Source organism: Oryctolagus cuniculus, chromosome 10 (genome assembly GCF_964237555.1).
Source record: "Oryctolagus cuniculus chromosome 10, mOryCun1.1, whole genome shotgun sequence".
Classification (NCBI taxonomy): Eukaryota; Metazoa; Chordata; class Mammalia; order Lagomorpha; family Leporidae; genus Oryctolagus; species Oryctolagus cuniculus.
This window is the reverse complement of record NC_091441.1, coordinates 118,645,160-118,667,973: the sequence shown is the minus strand read 5'-3', so window position 1 is coordinate 118,667,973 and position 22,814 is coordinate 118,645,160. Positions and strand designations below refer to the sequence as shown.

Below are 22,814 nucleotides of genomic sequence, written 5' to 3'. Positions count from 1 at the left end.
GTGTGGGAGAAACCAACCGCTGCTCAGGAAACCACAAACGGTGGCTTGTGTTGGGCTCCAACGCAGCTTTGTGTTTCAGTGAACTTCTCAGTGGCTTGCAGAGGAATCCACATGCGTGCTACCCTGGCCAGCTCCTGTGACCGTCTCACGAGATACTGTGAGACAGGGACATCCAGTTCAGGAATTGAGTGAGATGATCGATCTTTGGAAGTATCTAAGTTTGAAATAATTTGGAGACAGCAATAGATACATCTATTTGAACCACCTCTTGCAAGGACCAAGCTCCTGAGGCCAGAGGAAGTCGAGAGGCAGAGAGGGCACAGGTGCTCATGGGAGGAAGCTTATGGCATGCCTGAGATTGCTTGCTGCAGCTGCAGGTGGCTGTGGGGCACACTGGGGGGGGGGGGGGCTGCCGCCTGAGTTGTGAAAGCTTGAGTGGGACGGCTCACGCCTCTGAGCTTTGTCTCTTCTGCATTCCTGCTTCTCCACTTCCTGGTTGTACTCTCTTCTTTCCGTGTATTTATTTATGAAACGATTGGTTTGGAAGGCATCTCCATTGCTGAATATCATGCGGATCCTCCACTCTGCTCTGGCTGACACCACAGGGCCACTCATGCAGACGTGGGTCTGGTCATAGCCTGGAGCTGTTTCAGGTGCTGACTTTAGTTGTGCAGCTGGGAAGAAGCAGCAGGGTCCAGCACTGCTGGCTGCTGAAGGAACCTGACAGCACTGCTCAGAAACTAGAATAAATGTATAAATAAGAGAAAAGACAGAGCCGCGTGCTCGCTATCTGCCCCAGTGCAGATCTCCATGGTGTGCCTGCCAAAACGTCATCACATGTTACATGGAAAAGACTTGAGGTCCGCCCCCTGTAGCTTGTTGTATGCATGCAGATGCTGAGCTGGGGCAGCACACTTGCATCTCCTCGCTGCTGGAGCTTGGTCTTGCCCTTGGTCTATTCTTAGAAGCCCAATGGAAATAGCATTACAGGACTGGTACCATGCAGACTGCAGATTGGGTCAGCAGGGCAGAAAGGCATGGTTTAGCTGAGGTGGCTTTTTTAGCCAGGGTGGTCTTGGGCAGCAGTGTGCCCAGTAGCTGTCGCTGACTTTACCCAGGTGTCAGCTTATCATCAGCCTGTTGATGCTGACACCACAAGTCCAACAGCCATGTCTGCTTGGATCAATGATGGCTTTTGAGATATGGGTTGTTTCTTATAGCCTGTGTTGACACTTGTGCTGGGTGAGGAGCAGGCCTGGGGAAACTGTCAGGAGATGTGGTCACCTATCCCTCAGTGTAGAAACACCAAGGATTAACTGACTTCATGGTGTTGGTTGGTAAAGGCATACCCGTGGGCATGCTGGCCACATCACTGAGTATCCCATGGTTGTCACATCTGGGGCTGGTCCAACCATACCCTGTACCAAGGCAACCAGAAAGGAAAAAAAAATCACAATAGCAAGAATGCACAGTTAAACACAGCTTAATAGCATTTCTTTGGAATTTTTTATTTATTCATTTGAAAGGCAAAGAGAGAGTTCTCCTCTGGTTCACACCCAAAATGCACATAAAAGCCAGGGCTGGGCCAGGCTGGAGGCTGGAACTCAGTCTGAGTCTCCCATGTGGATGACAGGACCCAAGTCCTTGAACTGTCAGTCAGCAGGAAGCTGGGATGCAGAGTGGAGTTAGGTCTCTAACCCAGGCTTTATGCTACAGTGTGCAGGGACCACATGCAGCCTCTTAACCATCAGCGTCCACCTCTACCTAGCAGGTGTTTGATGTTTAAAGAGCTATGTTGTACGTATCAGGAGCATTACCTGCCGTGGTAATGCACTCATCCGTTTTGTAAAGTATCAAGTGTATAAAACTCAAATGAATCTGGCCTATAGGACAACCATCAGAACAGGAACTTAGGAGTCAGCTTATGTCTGGTGAGGGGAGAGTGGCGTTTCCCTGTGCTAGAAGTGTTCATGTGAGAGGGACACTCACAGCCTCCATCTCCAAATCACTTGGGCCTTTGCCAGGCGGTGGAAACTTCAGTTGTTCTTCAAAGGCTTCTGAGGGTCACTTTGAGGGGTTTGATTCTCAAAATGAGATCAGGAGATGTAAGGACTGGAACCCAGAGACCTCACATCATGCCCAGGTGGTGACTGTGTGTGGGTAGAGACTGTGCAGGTGGTGACTGTGTGTGCAGCTGGTGACTGTGTGCAGGTAGTGACTGTGTGCAGGTGGTGGCTGTGTCTCTGAAGGTGGTGACTGTGTGTACAGGTGATGACTGTGTGTTCAGGTGGTCAGTGTGCTCTGGGCAGCACAATATGGGACCGAAGCATTCAGTAGAAAACTGCACTTCCCAGCCCTTTTCCCTGCAGTCCCAGGTGGGACATGCTGTGATTCCATTCCTGGGAAATGTATGGGCTAGGCAGACCCACAGGGCCAGGTACTGGGTGACTGGTTGCCAGAGCTACAGTGAAAGGAGTTTGCTTTGGAGTGACAGAATGTTCTAGAACTAGATAGTGGTGATCATGTGAACAGAATGGAAGCCAGTGAACTGTGTATGTGAAAATTATGACTCTAATGATGTGTGAGTTAGATTCCTATTACAAAAATAAGTTCAAGAAAAAAATGAGGGCATATAGTCACACAGGAGAGCTAATCAAGTGGAGTTAATTTATCCAGCGAGTGAGGCTGATTAGCAGAAGAAAGCATTGTTAAAAATGTGTCACATACTCACACACTGGAATATTATATAGCCCCAAGAAGGAACTCTAGCTGTAGGCAAAAATACAGGTAAGTCTTAAAAATGAGATTCAACTGGAATAAAAGCAAATTGAGGAGGTACATATGGATTGTTCATTATGTTTTTGAAATTTGAAAAAAATATAAATTCACAGATGTGTTTGTATGTAAGTAAGTGTATACCTAAAACCAGGGTTAGTGATTTCAGCTTTTAGAGTCAGATAGAGGCAGGGCCTGACAGATTGATTTGTCATAAATTAATTGGCAAGTACGCTAAAAGTCACCATTATGTTTCTTCTCCTTTGGACCTATTCTTAAGCGTAAATATCATATAACGTTAGGGTAACTCAGAAGAAATTGTAATTTTTTTTCCTTGCTTAAAAATGTTCAAATGCCAACAACTTAATGCTATTCAAGCTATTTAAATAAGTAAGTCTAACTTTGGAGACATGGAACTAAACATACTGATGCTACCTTTAACCCAGAACTTACTTTTGGGGCTGTATTTTATAAACCAGGCTGTTAAAGTCTAGCAGCAGTGAGATAAGAGTGACACGAGCGAGAGCGGGGCATTTTCCCTAGATGGTTGCCATGTGCCTGGCACAGTGCGAATGATTCACCTTTTACAGAGAAAATCTGAGGTTCAGGTGTAAACACCCAAAGTGATCGTGTGGTGGTGGTGGTGGGGTGATTTGCTGTGGTCCCCCGTGTTTTGCCCCACTCTGCATAGAGAACTAGATCCTGACTCATGAGCCTCACCAGCCCCTCTGTCCATCTTCACTGTGAGAACCCAACCCAGATGGCATCATTTGTTGACTTGGCTTCCACAAGTCTCCAGTGCCTCCCCTTGCTGGATCCCCTTCGGTTCTGGAGACCACAGTGTGGATCCTGCACTGGGATCCACTCTTGAGCCTGGATTAATTCTCACGGTGTGGGTTGTGGTACTGTGAGGCCACCTCATGAGCTTGGCTCCTTCTCTATGTGGCTGGCTTGGCCCCTTCTCTGTGTGGCTGGCTCCCTTCCTACTTCTCCAGCATGCTGTGACACAGCTTGGGGGCCCTCACCGGGAAGCCGGCACCATGCTTCTGTACCCTCCAGCCACTGGAATCGTAAGCCTTGTGCACCTGCCCCGGATCTGTTATCCCATGTAGCCTCTTTTTCTCACTAGGATATCACTCACACTGGAACAGAATCTCGCCAGTGGAGGATGAGGACACTCCGCCTTGATCCCTTCTCCAAATAACTTGAATCCAAGTGAATTCAGCTTCTAGAGGACTGAGGATTTCCGCATGCTGTGTGTTTGCAGGGAACAGCATTCAGTGCATAGTGGATGTCTTTCATGACCTTCCCTGCCCCCAACCTTCCAGGGCATCTGCTGTTTCCCAAAGTGCTGAGGTTCCTTCAGTCCTCAGAGTACCACAGGTCTCTGTCCATGGTGCTGCCAGCCTGGCACACACTCCCTGGGGCTTTCTACAACTGGCTCCCTCCCCACCTCTAGGCCTTAGCTCTCAAGAACACCTCCTTTAAGCTGTGTTTCTCATCCCACTCTCTCTTAACTAGGCCCTTATCCCACTTTATTTTCTTTCTCTTTAGCCTTTGAGTTTCCTTTATAACAACGTGTGCATTGTAGCTAAATTGTGAACAGAAATAACCCATTTATAGTGAATTATTTGCCCATGTTTGGCTCATGCCCACCCCCACTGTATCCCCACATGCACACTCTTTGAGTGATCACACACAGTCTCGACCCTTCGGTTGGTGACTGTAGCAGAGTACTGGTCCCATAGTAAGTATCCAAAATGTTTTTCTGGAATGGACAAATGGATGGAGGGTGGTGGGTCTTCTCTGGCACACAGATTACTACCAGGGAGCCAGTGCTGCATTAGTGATTAGAAGCAGAGGGGTTAACAGGAGACAGGCCTTGGAATTCAGCCAGTTACCATGTGATCCTGAGAGTGCGCTGAGTCCTCTAGACCCCTAGTGTGTTGTGTGTGAAGCAGCGTTGATCACAGCACCTCCCCGGCTTGATGAATGAGGAGGAGCAAGAACACAGGCATGGGGGTGGTGGCATAGGGGACAAAGCAAGGATGGCTTCAGAATTCATCAGAAAGTGAAGACATAAGCTGGGGCTACCCAGGGAGTCCCCAAAAGACCAGTCAGTCTTTTCTCACCCAGCTGGTGTGCATGCTCTGAAAACCTGCAGGGTGGCATGGTCTTGGAGCCACTTTGTATGGCACGTCCTCCGACTGTCGGGCAGCAGTTCTGTCACTGGGCTGCAGGCCTGGAAATCACTCATTCCAGTAATAGTTCACAGCCTTCCAGTGAGAAGAAGGCAGGCCAGGAACAGGCAATATCCATACTTTTGATTTTATGGAGGACATTTAGCAAAAGGCTGTGAAGGAAGAATTAGCCAGAATGCAATAGAAGGAGAGAATTCGGTGGGTGTCCCTTTAGGCAGCAATAAATCAGCACACAAACCTGGAGCCGGGCTGAGTGCTCGCCGCCAGGGACAGAAGACAAACCGCGTGTCTGGGGATGGTGCTGCACTTCAGTCAGCTTTAAACAGGACGCACAGATTCATCCCCAGGCTTATCCTGACCCAATAAGGGCTGGCTCTGGCAGTACTGCTTGGGCAAGCAAGGTAGATTTCACTTAAATAAGAGAATTTCACTGTTGAAAGCCAACCGGAGGCAACATTGGGCACAGTGGTTGAGGAACCGCTTGGGATGTCAGCATTGCATGTCAGCGTGCCTCGGTTAGGCTGCCACTCTGTGTCTGTTTGCCGCTTCGTGGTGATGAGCAGGCACTGGGAGGTGGCAGGTCGTGACTCGTGTGCTGGGTCCCCACCACTCGAGTGGGAGACTGAACTGGATTCTGGGCTCCTGGCTTCATCCGGGCCCAGCTCCTTCCTTTGTGGCCATTTGGGGGAGTAAATCCATAGACAGAAGTTGCCTCTAGGCGTTTCTGTCTCTTTCTCGGTATATGTATCTTTGCCTTTCAAATACCTTAACATAAATTTTTAAAATGTAAAACTGAAATTAGGTGAATTCCACTATTACATCAAGACAGGCAACACAAGTGGCCCCACTCTGTGGCTTACAGCGCTGGCATCCCATATCACAGTGCCATTTCCAGTCACGGCCACTCTACTTCTAAGCCAGCTCCCTGCAGATATGCCTGAAAGGCAGCAGATGACCCAAGGATGGAATCTCAGGCTCCTGGCTTTGGCCTCGCCCAGCTCTGGCTATTTTGACTATTAGGAGAGTGAACCACCAGATGGCAAATCTGTCTGTCTCACTTACTCACTCACTCTCTCTCTCTCTCACTCTCTCACTCTCTCACTCACTCACCCTCTCTCACTCCCACTCTCTCTCTCTCACTCTCTCTCCCCCCTCTCTCTCTCACCCTTTCTCTCTCTCACTCCTCACTCTCTCTCTCTCTCTCACCCTCTCACTCTCTCTCTCACTCTCACTCTCTCCCCCCCCTCACCCTTTCTCTCTCTCACTCCTCACTCTCTCTCTCTCTCTCTCTCTCAATCTCTCTCACCCTCTCTCTCACACACACACACACACTCTCTCTCTCTCACTCTCTCACCCTCTCTCTGACACTCTCCTCACTCTCTCTCTCTCACTCTCACTCTCAACCTCTCTCTCTCTCACCCTCTCACTCTTTCTCTCTTTCTCACTCTCTCTCTCACTGTGTGTGTGTGTGTGTCCCTCCCTTTAATTTTTAAAGAGATTAATGTGACAGTTGATTTATAACTGAGAGAGAGTATGTTCAATTTTGGGGATCCAGAGAGGACAAACACGAGGTAGAATTCTATTCTCTTAGAACAAAGCCCCCCTACTCTTGGTCTTAATCATGCATACTGGGTCCTAGTTCTGAAGTCAGCTTTGCCCTGGACTTCCCAGATAGGAGAACTTGGATAGCTCCCAGCTGTGTCCCATCTGTGCACCAAAGGTGCTGATGTGCCAAGAATCTCCATGGCAGCCTATGATCACTCTCTAGTCTTAGGTCACAGATGCCTCTTGTCACAGTTCCCTGTACCTCTCCTCTTTTAATGCTCAAGGTCGGCTGCTATTCTTGTCCTTCCTCCTCCTTCCATTATTCCTAAACATTTTTTCTTTTTTTATTACTACCTCTTTTGGAGTATTTTATTTTTTACTTTTGTGCCCTAATCATCTGCCTCTCTCCCTAACGTCCTAATAACACAGATTATTTTTCTGTATGAATTTCTGCCCCACAGTTCTTTGAAATAGGCATTGCAGGATCTATAATTTGTTTTCTCTCTGGAAGCAACGTTTGACCCCTTGTGGGTTTGCCCCTCCCTGTTGAGAAGGCATGATGCGCACAGCAAGCTCCATGTTAGGGAATGCTTGTCTCGTCTAGCACAGTGTCCCCAGTGCACAGAGATGCACACTGAGAATCACTGCGTAGATCAGAGGGTGACTCAGCTAATGGGTGAGGATTAACTGAATCCTGTAACCAGGTGCCTGGTCTTATGATTACGACAGACGAATCAGGAAATGCACATTCCCTTCTACTTCAGAATGCCTGTCTCAACCTTCCAAAAGCATTGATCAGTATCATTTCAGATCTTCATTTCCATGTTTTCATCTCTAGCTTGAAGGCTGACTCTTTGAGGGCAATGTCAATTGTCTGCTGTGCTGCTATCACCAACTCTTCTGACTGTCCAGTGGTGAAGAATTGAAACAAAGGATGGAAATGCAAAGTCCAGCTCATCCTTGGTCAGAACGAAGCTCAGAGTCTGGTGGTCCCTGCACTGGCAAAGCTGGCACCACAGGTTTGCTCACAGCATACTTCCATCTCCAGGAGTGCTTGGAAGACACGTGTCAGCACCACCAGGCAAATGGGAATAGAAGCTTATTCAAGGCATTTGAAGGTGTTGTAATTAATTATTTGTGAGGCTGAGAGACAGATCTGTGTGTGTGTGTGTGGAGAGAGAGAGAGCGAGTGAGAGAGAGAGAGAGAAAGCACCCATCTGCTGGTTTACCACCCAGATGTCTACAGACTTGATCCTGATAAAAGCCATGAGCTAGGAATGCAGCCAGTCACCTTTGTGAGTGATGAGAACCAAACTGCTTAAGCCATTATCTGTTGCCCCCCAGGACCGTACACTAGCTGGAAGCTGGAGCCGCAAGCCAGAGCTAGGTAAAGAACCCATTACTCAGGTATGGGCAGGCATCTTGACAGCTAGGGTGAACACTTGTTGTTCAATGCATTTTTTTTAGCCAGAAAGCCTCAGAGTTGAGAATGCCACTGCTTTGCTAATTAGGGAAGTAACTCTGCCCTTGGAGTTTGGCTTCGCAAGATGTAGCTCCAGATACTGAGTCTGTGGCAGCAGAAGCCAGAAGAGGGGATGATTTGGGGGAGGCAGGTAGTGCCTGGGCAGGAGAATCAGGGAGCTCAGAGAGTTCCAGAAAGTTCTCTTTCCTGACCTGGCTACTGCTGGTGGGGTATGTTCACCTTGAGATAATCCAGAAACTACTCACCTGTGACTGGTGTCTTGTTCTGTATGTGCGCCATCCCCATCAGCTCAAACAGTGATAATGAAGCCATTGGGAGACTCCAGACCTCCAGAGGATTGGGTGCTCATGCAAGTCACTTCCTCCCAGATCTTTGAGTTTCCTCCGTGGTCACCCAGAGCAAACAACAGCACCTACCTCACAATTCTGACATGAGGATTAAAGATCACAGCATATCAATCACGTGTGACAGTGCCTGGTTCACTGATTATTCACTATAAATCTGTCCATGTGTGCATGTCCATTACCATCATCGACTTAGTACACATTTATTGAGAGCAGACCGACAGTGTTAACACATTTTTGCACGGCGAGGGTCTCATTTCAGGGTAAAATGAGGGCTCCCCTAGCCTCCAACATCTCGTCATAAACATTTTCAAGTACACAGAACAGTTGAGAAGAGGGTACCATAAGCATACTCCCCTCTGCTTTGGAACCATCCTTAACCAACACCTGGGTGCTCTGTCCATGGTCCTGAAACGGAGAATCCTGAGGATCCACAGCACTGGGGACAGTAAGGCGGCCCAAACGAACCAACCTGGATGGAGCCACTTTGTGTTGAATAATCCAAGTCTTAACGTTCCCGCTTCTCATCAGTCCGTAAACAAAGGGACTTGCTGGGGGATGTGCAGATAACACGGGTCCAGGGCTGCTGCGTCCTGCCCAGAGGCAAGTGCAAAACAACACCTCCGCTGTCCTTGGCCTTAGCCTGGGCAACAGCAAATGCAGCAAACGGGAACTCTCCCTGAGTGCTTTGGAAGCTGTGTATTAATGCTGACCACGAATGGGTCTCATTTTCCACTGAATGGGTAATAGAAAGGCCTGGAGTCATTTTTTTCGCTCAGACACGCTGACTCTCTGCATCCTAATTTTCCTGTAACGACTACATATCATGTGTACAATAAGAGCATTTGTTTTGGTTCCTGCTTAATAAATTGTGGTTCTGCTTTAATGAACAAAACCAAATAATTTGTAATTGACCCATTAATTATCTGCCTGTAGAGGCCTGTGTTTGAGTAACTGAAGATACTGTTGGGGAACATCTTCCTATGCCCTCTGAGCTGCACTCTATCTAAGAGACAACCCCTTTGGGGGTGTACAGGGGAGGGTGTGGAGGCACTGGCAGACTGAATCAGCCTGAGCCTTCCAGGCCATGGAGTCCAAGGTAGGGAGTGAGAGCTTGGTGAAAATTCAGCTAATTGAGATGTTAACTGATGAACTTATCCTTCATGGGTCCAAAAGAAAAGCCTGCCAAGAGTGGTCTTTCCCAGAACAGCCACCCAGAGCACTGAGCTACAGTAGCTATAACAGTGTGTGCTGAACTCTGCTGTAGTATAGCGGTTACCACGAGCCCTTAAAAAAGACCCAGTGCCCAGGCCCCACACATTGTCAACTAAATGAGAAGGGACAAGGGGAGGGGGAAGGCAGAAGGCACCCTGTTTTTTCCAGATCATCCAATGGTAACAGTGTGGAGCAGAGTTTGGAAGATTCTGAGACAATGGCCTTACAAACTGCTCATCTGAGATGCATGCAACTCCCCATAAACTTACATAAAAGATAAGCATAACAAGAAAAGCCACCAACCAACCCAAAGCATGAAGTCGCCCCAACCTCCTATCATTGTGGGCAGTATCATCCCTTTGGCTTTTTATTCCATTATTGTTACTGTTTGTGTTTTTGAGAGAGGATGTCTGAGAGTCAGAGAGAGCTGCCATCTGCTGATTCAACACCCAGATGTCCACACGGCAGGATCCAGCCTGGGTTGAAGCTGGGTTTGAGGAACTCAGTCCTGATCTCCCACATGACTGGCTGGAATCAGACTACTTGAGTGCACATATGAAGGAAGCCAGAATTTAGAGTGGAGCCAGGTTTCCAACCTCGTCACTCAGTTATGCATCCCGGGCTTCCCACATGTGCCAAACGCCATCCTCCTTCATCGTTCTGAAATACAATTGACTTGATGTGTGCAGTGCATTATTTAGCTAATTGCACATTGTTTCCTGAACAGTGAGTTTGCAAAAGGCAGCAGGCACCCTGCAGATTGTGGAAGGAAGACCCAGTGAGATAGCATGGTGGAAAAAAACAGAGTGAGAGGACAGGGCTGGATGAGGACCAGTTTAGATCCCAAACAATGGTAGCCAGCACTGCCCACTTCTACCCACAGAAATGCCCTTCTGAGTGAAAAATCCTGGCTGTATTTAAGTGGAAAACCAAGGGCAGAAAGCATGTTCTAGAAATAAGAAAGAGGGCCAGCACCGCAGCTGAATAGGCTAATCCTTCGCCTGCTGCACTGGCACACTGGGTTCTAGTCCCGGTTGGGGCGCCAGATTCTGTCCCGATTGCTCCTCTTCCTGTCCAGCTCCCTGCTGTAGCCTGGGAGTGCAGAGAAGGATGGCCCAAGTGCTTGGGCCCTGCACCCGCATGGGAGACCAGGAGAAGCACCTGGCTCCTGGCTTCGGATCAGCACGGTATGCTGGCCACAGCATACCGGCTGTAGTGGCCATTGCGGGGTGAACCAATGGAAAAGGAAGACCTTTCTCTTTGTCTCTCTCTCTCTCTCTCACTGTCCACTCTGCCTGTCAAAAAAAGAAATAACAAAGAGGTGTTTCCTGGGGAGAATGGGAGGCAGATCTCCTGCTGAGCAGTGCAAAGCCCTCTGTGGTCTCCTCCATCTCTGAGCACTTGGAGTCTCCTCTCGTTTACCCACCCTGGTTTAATTGAAGTGACCTCAAGCTGTAGAGCATGAGGTGTAGGGCTTTCCTGAGCCTGGCTGGGTTGCAGCCCTTCCTGAACTGTCTTTGTAGGGCATCAAGCCTCTGTTCCCCATTTGCCCTAGGATCTGGGATGGGAGCTTTGCCAAGCTCACAATAAGACTCAGCAGCATCGTGGCTAAAAGCACCTGCCATGATGCCTGGTGCTGTGTGGGCTCAGTACAACGTGATGACTCTTGGCATCCAGTCATGCACCTGGGATGTCTTCTTCAGTTTCCCCTAAGTCATCTTCGTGGGCAGAGTGCTCAGGGAGCACCATCCTTGAGGGCAGCTCCAGGATCTGGCTGTGGTGTGGACCTGACCCCAGTGCCCACGCAGTGAGTGGACTGTAACATGTTCAATTGTGGGAGTTTTTATCCACACCTGTTACTGAAGTCGCATGACACCAACTTATTAATTACAAGAAATTAAAAGCAGAAGCAGTAAATGTTTGAATGTGCATCTGCCGAAGCATTTCACTGCATTCGTAACATCTCTGTTGTGGAGGTTATGTTCAGCCATGGAGACTGTGTGGTAGAAACACTGGTATCACATGCCAGTCTGCCTCATGACATCACAGAGTCCACCTACCATCAGTTATGGCATCAAAGTCGGCAAATGCCACAGAGAGCTGGTCGGGGCCCCAAGGCAACTTCCCTACTATACATGTAGAGGGAGGTTTCCCCAAAAAATCAAACGAGGACAAAACAATTCCCTGTTCTGAAAAAGATACCATGAGAAGATGCTGAGAGCAGACCTCCAATAAGCAGCCAGAATCCGGGCTCTGCTTTCTTAGGTCTGAGCTACTTGTGTTTTGCAAAGTGACAGTGACACGTGAAATTACGTGCTGATATCTCAAAAAAAAAAAAAAATCCCCTGGCCCTACAAATCTTTCGTGTTTGCGTTTCTTTAATTGCATTTTTAAAGGCAATGTGTTCAGGCGGTCTCCACACCCAAAAGGCATAGCCAGCTGTGGTGTGAATCTGTCTATGTTAGTGACCCCACACTACCACAGCTCCCAGCTCAGGCACCAGGGCAGCTTGGAAATGGGGAACAGCTGAGTGCTGAAAGTCCCCCTTGCCTTCCGCACAGAGGTAGAGCAGCAGACAACAGGGATTTCCTGGGTTAAGGTGGTCAGGAGAGGCCTCTCCTGGGAGGGGACGTCGTTGTGCCCGAGTGTCCAGTTGCTGGTGGGCGCCTGTGGATCAGCTGTTCAGCCTCCCCATGCCTCATTCTCCTCAGTGTTCAGGTGTGGATGGCAGGAGTCCCCAGCTCTGAGAGACCAAGCCAAGCACCTGATGCCACCCATAGACCCTGAGCGCGGGCTTGATGGGCTCTTGCCAAGTCTACTGCTGCTGGGATACTTCTGTGGTTGAACTCAGCCATGATTGGGCAAGCGTGGAAGGAGAGAATTTCAGAGAAACGGACGAGTGTCTCCACTAATGCTGAATAACAAACTCACCGATGCAAGAAGCAGGAATAAGGAAGACAATATGACACCCCCAAAAGAACACAGCACTTCAGTACTGGATTGTGAAAAGATGAAACTGAAGAAATGCCAGAAATGGAATTCAAAAAATTGATCATAGAATTCTTAGAAGTAATTGAAAATTTCAAATCATTCGGGCAGAACACACTGTATTCCCACTTCCATCTCCACGATCCTTGACCCCTCCCTGTCTGTCCCAGGCTCCCCAGACAGGCCTCCTAACAGGTGCACAGGGGACAGATGTGGACACTGAGTTTTAACTCACATTTTGCAAATAGCTCTTGTTTTTCTCTCTTGGGAAAGGTTCCTTTCAGGTCTCACATTTTGTGTACCTTCTAATGGAAGGTTAAAACATTATCACGACTGCCTCAGCTCTACATCGTGCATTTAGCAGTGGGAATGTAGAGCTGGCAAATATGTTTACTGGCTGGTGGTGGGATTTAAGGCAGATACTTAGAGTGCAGAGTCCGTGTGTATAACAATGTCTCAGCTAGCAGCAGCCCAAGTCTGTCTTCTGCTTACTCTTGTCCTCCTGTATCCCCTGGCCCTGGCTCTTGGCTCTACCCTTGGGACAACCATTTCACCGTGCGTTGAAAAGCCTGCTTCTCATGGAGAGCCAAGGCCTTCTTGAGCTTATCAAAGCATACTTCTAATGGAAGCATCCAAGGGGAACTGGCGTTGTAGCCAGTTCATGCAGGTTAATCTTGGTCTCAGTTCGTTCAGGCTGCTGTGACTGAATACTGCAAACCAGGTAGCTAATAAACAACATTTATCTTTCACAGTAACAGAGGGTGGGAAATCCAAGGTTAATACACCAGTCACCGTGGTGTCTGGTTTACAGATGGTCTGTTCTTCCTCATGTGAACACAGTGATTCCTCACCGCCTGCTCACATGGTCGACGGGACAAGCCAGGTGTCTGGGCATCTCCCAGAAGGGCCCTCATCTCAGCCAGGAGGGCTGCACCCTCATGATGTAACCATCACAGGCCCCATCTTCTCCTGTCATCCCATTGGTGATGGGTTTCACTGTATGAATCTGGGGGAAGATACGGATGTAAGAGCATTGCAACCCCTGTGTTTCAGTTGCTGCAGGTCTGTCTGATGGAACCCAGGAGGGATCCAGTGAGATACTGCCTGTGAAGGGCCCAAGAACACGCATAGCATGTGGAAAACCCCCGGTCATTGCTGGCTCCTGCTGTGAACAGGCAGCACTGGGGTAGTCGGCACCTGTTTGGTTGTCTGTCCTGCCGGGCGCGACAACCGCTGGTGAAAGGAGATACCATCCCCATCCTTAGGGACGTGGTGGAGGAACAACACGCATGTCAGATTCCACTGGGAGGGAGCTTCACCTCTACTGGGAGACACGCAGGGGTGTCCTTGTAGGAGTGACCGGGAGCTGAGGGCTGTGGACAGACTGGTGCCAGCCTGGACCAGAGGAGGGGAAGCATCCAGCAGCGGGAGAAGACAGTGTTCTGAGCCCTCGGAGTGCGGTTACTGTGCCAGGGTGAGATGCACGTGTGCAGAGGGTCAGTGTGGAGCGCGGTAGACACTCTTCTGAGAGCCCAGGACTACTGCAGAAATGCTCAGAGCTGGGGCCAGCATTGTGGCAACCCAGGAAAGCTGCCACCTACGATGATGGCATCCCTTACAGGAGCTGGTTCTAGTCCCTGGTGGTGTTCTTCCAATCCAGCTCCCTGCTAATGGCTTGGGAAAGCAGTAGAAGATGGCTCTTGTTCCTGGCTCTTGGCTTTAGCCTGGGCCCGCTGTGGCCATTGGTCATTTGGGGAGTGAAGCCTCCTTCTTTCTGTAATTCTTTCAAATAACTAAGTGAATCTTTAAAATCAAAAAAGGAAATGCTCAGGGACCCACTCTGAGGGCTAAGCAGAGGGGAGAGATGGAGGCAGCCATGACAGGCTCTGGAGAGTTGCACCCTGAGACAGGGTGATGGACAATGAGCAGGGGCGAGTGTGAGAGGCCCAGACAGTCCTTTCCTGTTTGTTAAGTTCACTTCTTTATGAGGCAGGAAGAGGGGAGACTGAGAGAAGCAGAGACAGTCGAATAGAGAGAGACCGCCCATCCATTGTTTAACTCCCCGAGTGCCAGCCAGAACTGGGGCTGGGCCAGGACTGCAGCTGGAAACCAGAAGCACAGACTGGGTCTCCCATGTGAGAAGGAAGAGCCTCATTACTCTAGCCATGGCTGCTGCAGCCCAGAGTTTTCCTTAGCAGGAAGCTGGGACCTGGGGTGGAGCCAGGACTTGAACCCAGGCACCCGGATGTAGGACCAGGGCATCTTAACCCCTAGGCCAACTACTCATGCTAGATTTTGACTTTCTAACCTCACTAATGCCTCGTTCAAAGATGCTGCCCCCTACAGGAAAAAGCTGTGTGATGCAGTTCTGAAGTTGTAATACATTTCCAAAGTCATATTTATCTAAGATTATAATTAGAATAGCACTATTAGTTCATAAGACCATGTTGAGAAAGAACACGAAAATAAATTACCATGAATTCGGCACCTCCCATGCACTGAGTCCTTCTCATTTATCTTGTTCCGCTTCTGGGAAAACTTCTAAGGCACAGGCTGTCTCATCAATCAGATGAGAAAAGGGTTGAGAGGCGGAGTGGCCTAAGCATATGTAGATGATAAGGAAATAAGTGTTTGGTTCCGTGTTTTAATGAAAGCGAAAGCTACTGCACACTTCTGCCCACCCGGTATTTTCCGGCAGCTTCCTATGCACCATATTCTGCAGTCCTCCTACCACTTCCTTTGGCACCTGCTAGTTCTTCTCTCCATGAGAGCAGCAGTGGATATCTGCCCGTGGGGAATGGCCATGACCTCTGCAGGGATGCTGGTTAGAATTCCCCACTGGAGGTGCAGTGAAGCCCCACGGGTGGTTTTCCATTGCTCCACTCCTTTTAGCAATGACAGACTCTGAGTGGGTTCAAGGATGCGGGGAAGGGCTGGTGTCGCCCAGACTCTGCGAGGTGGATGGACACGTAGAACGAGAAGGTGAGGAAGGAGGGAGTGAGAGAAGAGAGGGTACAGCTTCCAGAACTGATAGCTGTCGTTGGCAGGCAATGTTTGCCATGGCAACAGGAAGCAAAACGTGGCATTAAATTTTATTGAGAATAGCAACAAAAACCTGAAGCTCATTAAGCACCTTCAAATAATTTACAATGAGCGTCAGTAGAAATAATTCTGGACAGAGGCATGGATTTGTCTCTGTTTTCTGTTACTCTCAGCCTCTGCTCTCCCGTGGGAGCAGCTCTTCACATCTGCGTGTGAACCTCAGAGGGCTACAGAGTGGACCTGGGTGGGATCTATATCCTTGTTGGATGTTTGCAGTCACGTAGAGAGATTTTGTTTTGTTTTGCTTTTTAAATTTATTTGTTGTTTGAAAGGCAGAGTTACAGACAGGCAAGGACAGAGAGAGAGAGAGAGAGAGAGAGAGAGAGAGAGAGAGAGAGAAAATGAGGTGTCTTCCATCTGCTGGCTCACTTCTCAAATGGTCACAACTACTGGAGCTGGACCAATCCAAAGTCAGGAACCAGGAGTTTCCTACGGGTCTCCCCCATGGGTGCAGGGGCCCAAGGACTTGGGCCATCTTCCGCTGCTTTCCCAGGCCACAGCAGAGAGCTGGATCAGAAGTAGAGCAGCTGGGACTTGAACTGGTGCCCATATGGGATGCTGGCACTGCAGGTGGTAGCTTTACCTGCTGCAAGGCAGTGCCAGCCCTGAGAGCTTTTCTTTAAAAAATGATTTTATTTGAAATCTAGAGTCAGAGAGAGAGAGAGAGAGAGAGAGAGAGAAAAGGGGGGGGGCACATAGAGAGGGAGATGGAGGGGGGAGGGAGACGGAGGAAGAGAGAGATCTTCTGTTTGCTAATTCACTCCCCAAATGGCCACACTGACTGAGGGATGAGCCAGGCTGAAGCCGGGAGCCACGAGTTCTGTGCACGTCTCCCATGTGGGTGGCAGGGCCCAGACACTTGGGCTGATTTCTGCTGCCTTCCCAGGTGCAGCAGCTGAGAGCTGGACTGGAAGCGCCACAGCCGGCACTCAAACCAGCACTCCTGTGGGACGCCAGCACCGCTGGCCTTTGGTGAGCTTCTTGTTGGCTCCTGTTTCTCTTCGGGGGAACAGAGGGAGGAGAGGCCGTGCGATTGGCACAGGCAGTGCAGTTGTGGAGCTGTTCCTGGCACTGTACAGGTGCGCACCTGTGACTGGTCGGGTGTTTGCTTTTGTAGGTGGTGTCTGCAGGGACAGCAGGGAGGCGGCCTTGTCAGGGTTATGGTCTGGCAGCTCTGCAGATCTGAGAAGACGCATCCATAAATACTCTTTCAGTGGCCATTGTCTGCGGCCTGCGAGACGTAAACCTTTAAGTAGACAGATGAGCATGTAGACACTTAGTACTTGAGCTGAGGGCTCAGGGAGTTACTCTTAACTGGCATGATTGTTAACGAGGATCAGAGATAATGCATGCTTAATACACGGCACAGAGTGCACGTTTAATCGCAGTTGTATTATTGAAAAGTGGAAGCCTTTTTTGATACTCTGTGGTGAAATCCAACTTTCTGGCCAAGTTTTAGATCTGAAGAACATTTACGGTTAAATATACTACCTGGCATTCAGAGTGCAGAGGGAGGGAACAGCCTGCAGCCTTGCTTACAATGCTTCTAGGCCGGGGAGAATTCTACAAGTTTTCAAAGTTACTCTCATATGAAAGAAACAATGTTAGTAAAATAATAATAAAATAATGGGCAATTATTAGATTCATATATATATATTTTTAAAGATTTTATTTATTTGTATGAGAAATAGAGTTGCAGACAGAGAGTGAGAGAGACAGAGAAAAGACCTTTCATCTGTTCACTCCCCAATTGGCTACACCAGCCAGAGCTGGGCTGATCCAAAGCCAGGAGCCAGGAGCTTCCTCTAGGTCCCCAACGTGGGTGCAGGAGCCCAAACACTTGGGCCATCTTTCACTGCTTTCCCAGGCCATAGCAGAGAGCTGGATCAGAAGAGGAGCAGCCGGGACGTGAACTGGCATCCATATGGGATGCTGGCCCTGCAGGTAGAGGCTTAACCTACTAGGCCACAGCGCAAGCCCCTATGCCCATGTATTTTTTTTTTGCTGACCCAGGCCCAGCTAATTTTATCCTTGTTTGTGTGTTTCATAAGACAGTTAAGAAGAGTTCATGGATTTCAGTCAATTCTGTTGCCTAAATGTTATTGACATAGCCTAGGCATTAAGTTATTATCATTTTCAAGCTCTGGATTAAGAAAGTAATTACAAGGCTTTACTAGTTAAGTCCTAGCTGCCCCATCTTACCAATACTGTGGTTCTTTCTACAAGGCGGGATGACTGTTGGAATTGCTGATGTGATAGCCGTTTCGTGACAGCAGTCTGCAAGTGACCGTTAGTCTTGGGTGCATTTGTCAATGTTTGTGTTCAGGGAAGGCCAGCAAAACTGGGGAAGCCCGTTACTGCAAACAGCAAAGTGGTTAGTTTTCCTGCGAGAACATGTCAGTTCACCCAAATAGGTTTATTTGGGTACTGATTTTGTTTCATTAAAATTTACTGAGTAATTGAGTTCTGAAAAATTGGCTTATTGTAAAGAAATGCACAGGTTAGAAAGATGGAGAATCTGTTTTAGTAATGCACACATGTGGCACCTACCGTTTGCATGAAAATGGGAGTTCACTATGGGGACTGGTTCTGAGGGTATGAATGGGATGTGCTCCCCAGTGGAGTTGCCTGGCTTCTCACTGGAGATGAAGCCAGAAGCTCCAAAGGTGTGAGCGCTTTCAACGTTGAAGGGAAACTTTCGTACTTAGTAGGTTTGGAGTGGGGCAGAAACCAAGGTGTGTGTCCTTGGGTTTACTTGGAAGCACGTTACCCGCTGCCCCACCCTCCAGCTCTAAAGTCAGCTGTAAAATCTTTACTTAACCCACTTGGAAGGCACTGCAAGCAGCTCATGGAAAATGGAAGTACAAGATGAGCTCATTTGGAAGCAAACTTGCACTTGAGAAGTCTTCACAAAGCTTGAGATGAAACAGCGATGGATGGCTTTTCTGGATTTCTATTGATGTGAGAGGCAGAGGCAGAGACGGACACGCAGAGAGCTCCCACCTGCTAACTCACTTCCCAAATGCCCAGAATGTCCGGGGACACAATCCGCATCTCCCACATGAGTGGGGGAGCCTGGCTCCTTGGGAATTAACGGAGTCCTGCAGTAACTTGCTTGGTCCTAACGTTGCTGCACACCAGTCAGGAATGTATGCTGGTTTCTACGTCACAAACCTGTCTCAGCCTCCCGATAGCATTGATCAAAATCCTTTCAGGTTTCATTTCCACGTTCTATCTCTTACTGACTGTGGACACTTTGAGAGCACAGCAAGGCCCATGTTGGCCAGAAACTAGGGAAAGAAGCCAGGGCAAGGAACCATAGCTTGTCATTCGGAGGGGACGAAGGCCATGGCCGCCTAAACCGCTATGCCCAACCCTAGATTTCACTTTCTAAAATTTTTTTGGCACCAAATTACACCTGTCTTTCAATTCCATTTTCTATGAGTTTTTTTAAGTACCCTCGTATTTGTCTTTCTTGTCTCTGAGAAGCTTTGAATCCATGTTGACCCCTGGGCCCTTCCGTGACTAATACAGTCGGAACCTATTTGTCGTGAATTCAATGTGGATGCTAGTCTCATAGGGAATCTGAGCAGAGGGCCGCTGCTGTGGGCTGTCAGTCCCCTGCACAATTCTTTCTCCACCTCTCTGCAAACCTGAGTGAGTGCACAGGACTGGATTAGCAGGTCTGCTTTCTTCCTCAGGGGTCTGCGTGCTGGTTGCTTGGCTTTGCATAACAGGATGCCACAGATTAAGCAGAAGAAATGTATTTTCTCACAGTTCTGCAGGCTGGCAGTGTAAGGCCAAGGTGTCCCCTGGCTGGCTCCTGGTGAGGGTTCTTCTGGGCGTGCAGACGGCTGCCTTTGTGCCTCCTATGGCCTTCGCTCCATGGGAGCACTCGCAGTGTTCCTTCTTCTTATAAAGCTGCAAGTACCCTGGCATTAGGGGTCCACCCTGTGATCTCATGTAAGCTTCTTCATCCATGATGGGTCCTATCTCCAGATCCAGCCACATTGGTGTTTAAGGCTTGGACGTGGGGCTTTGCAAGGGTTGTAACTCTATCCATAACCCACAGTATCGGAATGCACTGTTAATTCAAGAATTGCACATTGTCAGACCCCAGCAAAGCAGCAAGGGACATGGGAGTTGCAGTAGCACCTCTCGCCATTCCTTGGCTTCAGGTCAGGTTTTTTTTTTTAAAGATTTATTTATTTATTTGAAAGTCAGAGTTACACAGAGAGAAGAGAGGCAGAGAGAGAGAGATCTTCCATCCGATGGTTCACTCCCCAGAGGGCCACACCAGCAGGAGCTGCACTGATCCAAAGCCAGGAGCCAGGAGCTTCTTCTGGGTCTCCCACGTGGGTGCAGGGGCCCAAGGACTTGGGCCTTCTTCTACTGCTTTCCCAGGCCATCGCAGAGAGCTGGATTGGAAGAGGAGCAGCCAGGACCAGAACCAGCACCCATATGGGATGCTGCTGCTTCAGGACAGGGCATTAACCCGCTGCGCCACAGCGCCGGCCCCCTCAGGTCAGGTTTTAACCTGAGGTAGTAAATTAGATCTGTAAATAATGCATCTGTCTCCAGACAAGAAAGGTAACCCGACTCGACTGGGCAAACGCTTTTTCTTGCCTTGCGGAGCATGCTCCCACATCGCTAGTCAGTCTCCATTAGAGACGAGAATGGATTTCAATCCTGCCATCCCCGTCTCCTTCCCAGCTCTGCACCTGCCCGTCCTGAGCTGATTGACATCCACCTTTGCACTCAGGGAGGCTGGGGTTACTCTCATCCGTAGTTCTGGACACACTTTCTCATTCTTAAAGAACTTTCACCTACTTGAAAGGCAGAAAGAGGGACTGAGTGACAGAGAGAGAATTCCATATCAGAGTGCCTGGCTTTGATGGCCAGCTCTGCTCCCAGTCCCAGCTAATGTGCATCCTGGGAGGTAGCTGACAGTGATGGCTCGAGTACTTGGGTCCCTGCCACCTGCACAGGGGACCAGGATTGGGTTTCAGTTTCTGGTTTCAGCCTAGCCCAGGTCCAGCTACTAAGGGCGTTTGGAAAGTGAACCAGCAGATGGTTCTGCCTTTCAAATCCATAATATAAATATATATATATCTCCTGTCTAAAGGAGTTTCCTCCATGTTATTCTTTCTGTTAGCATATTACAATTAATCCTAGCACACCACACATTTGAATTCCATGAGTCCACTTATGTGAAAACTTTTTTTAGAGTTGCAATAATTTGAGAAAATGTGCAGATAAATGCGCCTTAGATATATTGAAAAAATTAGGAAAAGTTTATGTGTGTCTTGAATGTGTACATTCATGTACATTGTAGTCTCTTATCATTTGCTACCATAAAATATATTCATATATATTGTAAAAAGTTCTAGCTTTTCAAAACTTACACACATGCACACACACACACACAAACACACAGTGCTATTAGCTTTGGAGAGAAATGTCAACATCTAGATGCTGTGTGTTTTTTTTTTTTTCAAGATGTATTTATTTATTTGAAAGGCAGAGTTAGAGAGAGAGAGAGATGAGGAGAGAGGAGAGAGAGAAAGGTCTTCCATCCGCTGGTTCACTCCCCAGATGACCACAATGATCGGAGCTGTGCCAATCCAAAGCCAGGACAGGAGCTTCTTCCAGGTCTCTCACGCGGGTGCAGGGGTCCAAGGACTTGGGCCATCTTCCGCTGCTTCCCCACGCTATAGCAGAGAGCTGGATCAGAAGAGGAGTAGCCAGGACTAGAACCGGCACCCATATGGCCATATGGGATGCTGGCACTGCAGGTGGTGCCTTTACCTGCTATGTCACAATGTCAGCCCCCCTCTTCTTATTCAGATTTACTTATTTATTTGAAAGGCAGAGTTAGAGAGAGAGAGAGAGAGAGAGAGACAGAAAGGCTGTGTTAAATCAGAACTGCTTAAAATGAGCTGTGCTTCACACTGGGCCCCAGGAACAGAGCACGGCCCCTCCTCTTGCTGAGGCAGGACGTCTCGGGTTATATTCAGGTTTTCAGCTGTGAAGGGGGTCGGTGCCCCTACCCTGTGTGTGGTTCAAGGCCCACCTGTGTGTATTTCTTGCTGCGTGGCTGTTCCAGCGCGTGCTGCTGTGCCCTTGCCTCGGCGTGTCCCCCCCTCTGAGCTGCTAGAGCTCCAAGCCCTGTCCATCCCATCATGCTCAGTGGCTGGATCACAGCGCGTCATACCTGGCCTCCACTGCAGAACTGCTGAAGTGTGGTCGCCTGTGTCTGCGTCTCCGCCAGTATCTTCTTCCTCCCTTCCATGTTGGCACTTAGAATTGCAACTCAACTGAAGTGGCTTACAGACTTCCCCGCCAGCCCAGGCCCTCAGTCTCACGGATTCCTCTTCCTAGCGTTTGCTCAAGCTAGAAGTAGACCAACCTCAGAGACTCTGCCCCAGTGTTCCAGACAAGGAGGCTTAAGGTCTCAGTGTCTTCAATGACCTTGACTTTGCTGGGTTTCCATGCACATTTCAAGTCCAACTCATGGCCGCTTAGAGGCGGTGAAACACCAGTATCCTGAGGACACGATGTAGCTGGTGCTCATGTCTTAGTTTCAGTGTTTAATACGGCACAGTGAACACAGGAATGCTCACTGAATGGCCCTGGAGTTCCAAGGCAGGAGAAATGGCAGACAACATCAGGAGGATGATGTAAAGAATGCTCCTGTGTACCCCAAAATTGAAGGACCCCTCTGGGGTTCCCTCATTTGCATGGTGCTGGGTGCAGTTTTTCTTGATGAAGGCATTTTTTTCCACAGCCCGTTAGCCCTCTGGGCATCCTGGGAAGACAGTGAGGATCATTTGTCTCATGTTCTCGCGTTGAGCTGCATTTCAGTGACAAATAAGCAAATGCAAATCTTTGGTTTGGTTACAACCACTTCTCTCTGAGCCCTGTGAAATTGTGAGATAGCTGAGTTTATTTTATAAATAGTTTAACTGAATTTTTAAAATGTTGATGGAATTGGACACCACCATCTACACACATGGAGCCCGGAAGCCTGTTGCAAAGCTCCTTAGTGTGTGGGGAAGGGTGCGGTGGCAGTAGGTGGCTACTTGGTTAGAGGTGATACAGAGTATCAAATGTCCATTACCCAGCCCAGTCACTACTTAGCCTCTGAATTGGCAACCGAGA

General features: G+C 48.8%; 1 protein-coding gene across 5 annotated transcripts in view; it reads left to right on the top strand.

Moving 5' to 3' along the window:
- GRM7 (glutamate metabotropic receptor 7) overlaps window positions 1-22,814 on the top strand; it is an 826,769-nt gene that overhangs the window by 616,303 nt on the left and 187,652 nt on the right. Inside the window, exon 8 of one of the 5 annotated variants that reach the window (XM_070051235.1) lies at window positions 7,360-7,654. The exons of the other annotated variants lie outside the window; for them this stretch is intronic. Coding sequence (XP_069907336.1) covers window positions 7,360-7,371 — 12 coding nt within the window. The 3' untranslated portion in view covers window positions 7,372-7,654. Of the gene's footprint in view, window positions 1-7,359; window positions 7,655-22,814 lie in introns of those variants that run through there. 5 annotated transcript variants of the gene reach the window in all.